The sequence below is a fragment of the Nicotiana tabacum genome, chromosome 21, assembly GCF_000715075.1.
Source record: "Nicotiana tabacum cultivar K326 chromosome 21, ASM71507v2, whole genome shotgun sequence".
Taxonomy (NCBI): domain Eukaryota; kingdom Viridiplantae; phylum Streptophyta; class Magnoliopsida; order Solanales; family Solanaceae; genus Nicotiana; species Nicotiana tabacum.
The window spans coordinates 8,688,319-8,696,204 of NC_134100.1; the positions used below are offsets into that span (position 1 = coordinate 8,688,319).

A 7,886-nucleotide genomic window follows, 5' to 3' on the forward strand; every position below is an offset into this window, starting at 1 on the left:
TCTGTCCAGTGCATCTCAATTATTTTAATCGTGATACCTGCTATCTCTTACCAGCAAATGTGCCGGATAAATTTATCTACCAAAGCTTAAGTGAATGAGAAAAATATCATTATGTTGTGTGGTTATTATCATTCTATTTTTGTCACTTTTTTCTTGGGCCTGCAATTAGCAGATTGAGCAAAAATGACATCAGGTAGCCACTCTAAAGGGTTGCTATTTAGGAATTAGCAAGTGCGTTTTGAATTTTAGTTTTGCAGTTCAAATTTTCAGCACAAAACTTTTTTGTCTTGAAGTTAACATTTTTAGTTTAAAGTTTCAGAACAAAATAAGTAGTGACTAATCTTTAAATAACATCCATGAGAATGGCTATACGTGTATTTGCCTCGCAAATTGTGCGCTCATGAGGTTTGTTTTGAAGTAATAGCGTGTTTGGCCAAGCTTTTTTTTTTGGGCCAAAAGCACTTTTGACCAAAAATTGAGGTGTTTGGCCAAGCTTTTGGAAGGAAAAAAATATTTTTGAGGAGAAACACTTTTGAGAAAAATACACTTAGAAATAGTTTTCAAAAGCTTGGCCAAACACTAATTCCTGCTCAAAAGTGCTTTTCTAATTAATTAGCCAAACACAAATTACTTCTCACCAAAAACATATTTTTTAAAAGTACTTTTGAGAAAACACTTCTCAAAATAAGCAGAAATTTGACCAAACAGGCTATAAGTCTGATTTTTCCTAGTCTAGGATACAAGGTATCTTTTAGGCTCTTTTTTTTCTGGGTATGTTTCTTGGGCGTAAATACTTATTCACCCTCGATGTAATTATAAGAATTGCAAATTAAAGTGGGATTCTTATAACATAACTATGATTGTGTGAAAAATGGTTTATATGCCAGGGTATATGTCTTGCATTATAATATTTGGCGTACATATCGAGTGTGAATATTTTTTTCATCTCTCAGTTTTTTTTTTTTTTTTTTTTGGTAATATTCGGGTAAGCAGAGTAGACCCTTCATAACTCACCATTAACTCATCTTTTGGATATATTAGCTAGTTGCATTAATTTATTATTAAAAAATAATGATAATTACTAAGCCTCTCCATTTTATTTCTCAAGTTAGATCCATTTTTATGGTATGATTGATTACAGTTGTGTGCGTAATGATTTTTGTCTCTACTGCCAGTGGACGGTCATGCGATAAATTAATTATAGAATAAGGTATATATCTTGATAAACTCGTATGATAATGTAGCTTGATGAATGAGAAAGTCCTAGATTTACAAAACGCATATACATTTTATGATTTTGATTGGAAAATAAAACATGTCATTAATTTTGGCATACTTCCTAATATTGTGTGTATTAAACTAAATAAACTAATAATTAGGACACTTACCATGAAGTGCAATCTTGTTTTCATGCTAATTCCACAGATAATGATGGAGGAGTAGTATATTGTGCTTGTCTTTTAGTAGCTTGTTTTAAATATAATAATGGCTATTGAAATCAAGGAATACTATAAATATAGAGTTGAATAGTCGATGAAAAAAAGAGAGTATATGATTATTCCACTTTTACACAGTATCCAAAAGACATCCATCATCATGAGAAACAGCGACAACAATAGAAATTTAAGCGTTTGAAGAAATTTGCTTATTAAACTTATATAGCAGTGGACAGAAGCGATTCGGGATTCAAATTTAATGGGTTTAGCTTTAAAGATTTTTAATATAATTTGTTGTACTGTTAAATTATGGGTTTAAATATAATATTTTATTTAGATTCTAGTATATTTTTACGTATAAATTTATACGTATAAGTAAAAGTTTGAGTTCTTAAAAATGATAAATATTGATAATGAAATTGACACATATATAAAGAATTTTATTCATTTATTCATGACCTTTTCTAATAATATTTATTTAAGTAACAAATTAAGTTAACGTATACAAAAAAATTTATTAGTAATTTGAAATTTGTATATCTTATGAATATTGCTTTTGTCTTAATAACCATGTATATTATGATTCGTTGGGTAGTAATCAATAAAAATGGAGAATTAAGTTGATAATTTTATCATAATATTATAATTGATTTCAAAATTATAATTATTAGGAAAAATAATTAAATGTCAATGTTATCCTATTTGAAATTTATTTTTAAGTGTAAAAAGGTTTATTAATATTTCGTTCTGAGACTTTGTGCTTTTATAATAGTTGATATATATATTTTTAAAATTGAAAAGTTGAATATATAGAATTAGAATATTTATCAATTTCAAAATTTAAAATTTTTATTTTATATTCAAATATAACTTTTAGTAAGTATACTTACATATTGAGATTAGGTACACACGCAATGCGCGTACTATGAATTTTACCAAATAATACAGACTCCTAACTAAAAAGAAAATTGTGTGTGCGATTTAAGCAAAATATTTAACCAAAAAGATCTCCTAAGCCTAAAAGATATTAACTACAAAATAAACAAATGTAATACTCCAACATAGGGGCGAAAATTTAGGCTAGGCAGAATTTTTTTAACTACAAAAAAAGGTCTCCAAAACCTTAAAGCTTTTAACTACTCCAACGTACGTAAGGAGTAGAACGAATAAGAAAAAATTTAGGCGGAATTTTATTAACTTTCCTAGACTGTTAATAATAGGAGAATAATTAAATAGCTATTCCTAAATTATAGGAGAATTAGTTAAATAATTATTTCTAAATATTAATGAAATACTCAAATTACTATTTTATCTAATGTGAACTCTATATTTTAAAGGGTAAAAAAAGGTGAAGTATATTTTGCTAAAGGACTTCGTGCTTTTAATATAGTATAGATATAGATTATGATTACATAATAAAAGTATATATGTGTAATTGATTACATGTTATGTATTTATTAGTCTAATTTAAATACGGTGTATAGATAGAATTTCTCCACACGTGTATGATACAAGTTTGAACTTAATTATGGGAGCCACGTTTTTCTCTTTATTATTATTATTTTTTTTTTTTGTCTTTGTCTTTGTTTGTTTGTTTGTTTTTGTTTTTGTTTTTGACCTAGTTATACTAACTCTTGAAAGTCTAAAATTTTTGCTTAGGCTAAAAAGAAAAGAAAATAATGCAAACTATTGGAAAACTAATTCAAAGTTATAGTAGGAAATCTTAGTTATTTAGGATTTGCTTTATTTAATTTATGTCTAAATAAGATTTGTAGTTAGAATAAATATAGGAATAGGCTTTCCTGTTTCTAGTTGAAATAGGTTTTATACTATTATAAATAGAGGTATTGATAGCTTATTTTATGTGTGGAGATTTGTGAGAATTGTAGAGAGCTTTCAGAGAGTTTTAATAAAATATTTTCCTTCAAATTGGTATTAGAGCTTCTACGTTGGGAGAGAATCAAGTAGTTTCCGCTGCCGGCGGGCGGCGCTAGCTAATGTGTGCTGCCCGTCTGGCCAAAGTATATGTTGGCAAAATTATAGATAGTTGTCAACATAATTAGACTATTCGATGAAAAGTTTCAAAACAGATTCAAAAAAAATAAGTTTAAAGAGGTGCAAACAAACATGACACAAGAGGAAGAAACTCTTCTCTAAAAGTTGGAGAGAGGTTTAAAAAAATTGGGAGTTAGGACTGGTGCTTCAACAAAATTGGGTGTTGGTGATAAAGTGCATCAACAGTTGGTGACAAAGTTCATCAACGTGAGTTGGAGACAGATGCTTCAACAAAATTGGGTGTTGGTGACAAAGTGCATCAATGGTTGGTGACAAAGTGCATCAACGTGAGTTGGAGACAGATGCTTCAACAAAATTGGGTGTTGGTGACAAAGTGCATCAACGTGAGTTGAAGACAGGTGCTTCAACAAAATTTGAGTGTTAGTGACAAAGTGCATCAACATGAGTTGGAGAGAAGTGTTTCAACAAATTGAGGGGTGGAGACATGTGCTTCATCAAAAGTGAAAGTTGGAGAGAAGTGCTCCAACATAACTGCAAAACGAACAAGTCAGGCGTATACAACTTTGAATTACGGGAGAATATTGAAAAACTAATTCAAAGTTGTAGTATGAAACCTTAGTTATTTAGAATTTGGTTTATTTAATTCATGTCTAAATAGGATTTACTGTTAAAATAAATATAGGAATAGACTTTCCTATTTCTAGTTGAAATAGGATTCATACTATTAAATAAGGGTATTGATAGATTATTTTATGTGTGGAGATTTGTGAGAATTGTAGAGAGCTTTCAGAGAGTTTTAATAAAATATTTCCTCGAAAAACTAATTCAAAGTTCTAGTAGAAAACCTTAGTTATTTAGAATTTGGTTTATTTAATTCATGTCTAAATAGGATTTGCTGTTAGAATAAATATAGGAATAGACTTTCCTATTTCTAGTTGAAATATGTTTCATACTATTATAAATAGGGGTATTGATAGATTATTTTATGTGTGGAGATTTGTGAGAATTGTAGAGAGCTTTCAGAGAGTTTTAATAAAATATTTCCTTGAAAAACTAATTCAAAGTTCTAGTAGGAAACCTTAGTTATTTAGAATTTGGTTTATTTACTTCATGTCTAAATAGGATTTGCTGTTAGAATAAATATAGGAATAGACTTTCCTATTTCTAGTTGAAATAGGATTCATACTATTATAAATAGGGGTATTGATAGATTATTTTATGTGTGGAGATTTGTGAGAATTGGAGAGAGCTTTCAGAGAGTTTTAATAAAATATTTCCTCGAAAAACTAATTCAAAGTTCTAGTAGGAAACCTTAGTTATTTAGAATTTGGTTTATTTAATTCATGTCTAAATAGGATTTGCTGTTAGAATAAATATAGGAATAGACTTTCCTATTTCTAGTTGAAATATGTTTCATACTATTATAAATAGAGGTATTGATAGCTTATTTTATGTGTGGAGATTTATGAGAATTGTAGAGAGCTTTCAGAGAGTTTTAATAAAATATTTTCCTTCAAATTGGTATCAGAGCTTCTACGATCTTGGGAGAGAATCAAGTAGCTTCCGCTACCGGCAGGCGGCGCTTGCCAATGGGTGCCGCCCGTCTGGCCAAAAAAATATGTTGGCAAAATCATAGATATTTGTCGACAAAATTAGGTTATTCAATTAAAAGTTCGATGACAAATTAAAAAAAAACAAGTTTAAAGAGATGCAACAAATGTGACACAAGATGAAGAAACTCTTCACTAAAAGTTGGAGAGGTTTAAAAAAGTTGGAAGTTGATTATGTGTTTCAACAAAATTGAGTGTTGGTGACAAAGTGCATCAACGGGTGTTGAAGACAGGTGCTTCAACAAAATTGGGTGTTGGTGATAATGTGCATCAACGGTTGGTGACAAAGTGCATCAAAGTGAGTTGGAGACAAGTGCTTCAACAAAATTGGGTTGGTGACAAAGTGCATCAACATGAGTTGGAGAGAGGGGCTTCAACAAAATTGGGTGTTGATTACAAAGTGCATCAACAGTTGGTGACAAAGTACATCAACTGAGTTGGAGGCAAGTGTTTCAACAAAAATTGAGGAATGGAGACATGTGCTTCATCAAAAGTGAAAGTTGGAGAGAGAAGTACTCCAACATAACTGTTGCATACGGCAAGTCAGACATATACAACTTTAAATTACGGGAGAATATTGGAAAACTAATTCAAAGTTGTAATAGGAAATCTTAGTTATTTAGAATTTGGTTTATTTAATTTATGTCTAAATAGGATTTGCAGTTAGAATAAATATAGGAATAGGCTTTCCTGTTTCTAGTTGAAATAGGTTTTATACTATTATAAATAGATGTATTGATAGCTTATTTTATGTGTGAAGATTTGTGAGAATTGTAGAGAGCTTTCAGAGAGTTTTAATAAAATATTTTCCTTCACAAATGAATCACCTTGTCCTTAATTATTGTATTGTCACGACACCAAATAAGGCTCAAGTGCACATTATTCATTTTCAGTGATATTATTTAGAGAATAATCAATACTTATTTTGTCCTGAAATTTTAAATTAAATTTTTTAGTTTTGGAATAACTCAGGACATTTTGTCCTGAAAAATTAAAATTTAGGACGCACTGACTCCTTCTTAAATAGCAGCACTTTAGAACGGCTATCTGGTAAAAATAACACGGTATAGCCAGTTTTCGGACTGGTCATTCAAAAATATCCAGCATTTACGAAGTCAATGAAAAATAGCCACTATTTTGCTGCAACAGAGACCGGTACAACATAATATACTAGAGTTTGGTGCACCTATGTATGAACTCGAGCATATTATGCTGGACCGGTATACTTTGTTGACTCCAGTATAATATACTGGAGACTAGAGCACCGGTGCTCCAAACTCCAGTATATTATACTGGACAATTATACTTGTTGGAACTCCAGTATATTATGCTGGAGTTCTAGTGTACTTATGCTGGAACTCCATCATATTATGCTGGAGTTCCAGCATACTTATCCTGGAACTCCAGTATAATATGCTGGAGTTCAAGCATACTTATGCTGGAACTCCAGTATAATATACTGACGTATTTTTCGGGTTTTGAATAGTATTTTCGCTCAGATTTATCTTTACATAAAAAGTGGCTAAATTTCAATTACTTTTGAAACTGAGCTATTTTTAAACGACCAGTTGTAAATCTGACTATTTTTGAATTTCTCCCGGCTATCTGGTGTCATTTCTACCACGAAATAACAAGGTATTTTCACCAAATTCTTGATTTTCCGAATTTGCTAAACACGAAGAAAAGCAAACGGGAAAACACCAATCAATCATAATTGTTGAAAATTGATATTGAAAAGAAAATGAAGAAACAAATTAAGACAATTTCTTCATTGCATTGTAAATTTTTAGTTTCACAAAGAGTAGTGATAACCCTTTACATATAAATGTAGGTGTATATCATGTCTCACCATTCTCTTGTGAATAGCGTAAACTGAAAACATAGAGAAAAATAAAGAAGGAATTTAATTTTTTTTTTTCCTCTTAGGGGAAAATTCAAGAGAACACTGGAGGAAGACCAACCATGTCTTCTCTACTCACAAGCATTTTCTTTAAAGATTTCAATTTGCAAATAAATTGTTTGTAAACCCCACCTTTAGCAACAGAAAATGTTAACAATATGCCCTTTTTTAGCGTATTTAATCTCCTTCCAATCTTGATCTTCAACTTACAGAATTTCACTTTCAGCCATAGGACATTCTTCCTTTGAGACACAACAGAATCTGCTTTATTTAATGACTTGTAAATCAAGAACTGTGCTTTTCTATGTTTTATATCTTCTGGGGCTTCCTTTTCAATCTTCAAATAAACATGTTGTTTATTGAGAAAAGTAGTCATTTATAGGAAATTGGATATTTTTTGGTATAAGATAAATTGAATTGAAGAGCTTCAGAAAATTAAATATGGGAGTTGAAACACTTTAGATGTGAGGATGAAATGGAAAAAATATTTATAGTGGAAACACTAAGATCTTGATTACCTGAATATATATTCTGAATTATGACGTGTCTAGTTGTCTTACACATAAAAAGTCAAAGGGTTAACAGCAGAGGCGAACCCAGGATTTGAAGATCGGGGGTGTATTTTTGGAGTCAACCAAAATTCGCTTTGTATGTAGAGGTCGTAACCCCTCTCGATATTGTATAGGTCCGCCTCTGGTTAACGGAGAATTCTCAAGCTTATATGACGATTGAAATATGAAACATAAACTAATTACTCCGATCCCTTGTTTCAGTTAAGATGACATATTTGGCTTATCGAGAGTAGATTTGACTAAACTTTGAAGTTAAATAGAATTAGTTAAGTTGATTAGTATTTTAACATTGAAACTTTGATACTCAAAAACTATATGAAAAGTATTATAAGTTGCAAGTTCTTATGTCAAT

At 30.4% G+C, this 7,886-nt stretch overlaps 1 protein-coding gene across 1 annotated transcript; it reads right to left on the minus strand.

Moving 5' to 3' along the window:
• Positions 1-6,996: 6,996 nt before the first annotated feature.
• On the minus strand, positions 6,997-7,338 carry LOC142175123 (uncharacterized). Its single transcript, XM_075241695.1, has one exon. The coding sequence runs from the start codon at positions 7,336-7,338 to the stop codon at positions 6,997-6,999; it is 342 nt and encodes a 113-aa protein (XP_075097796.1).
• Between the last annotated feature and the right edge of the window lie 548 nt (positions 7,339-7,886).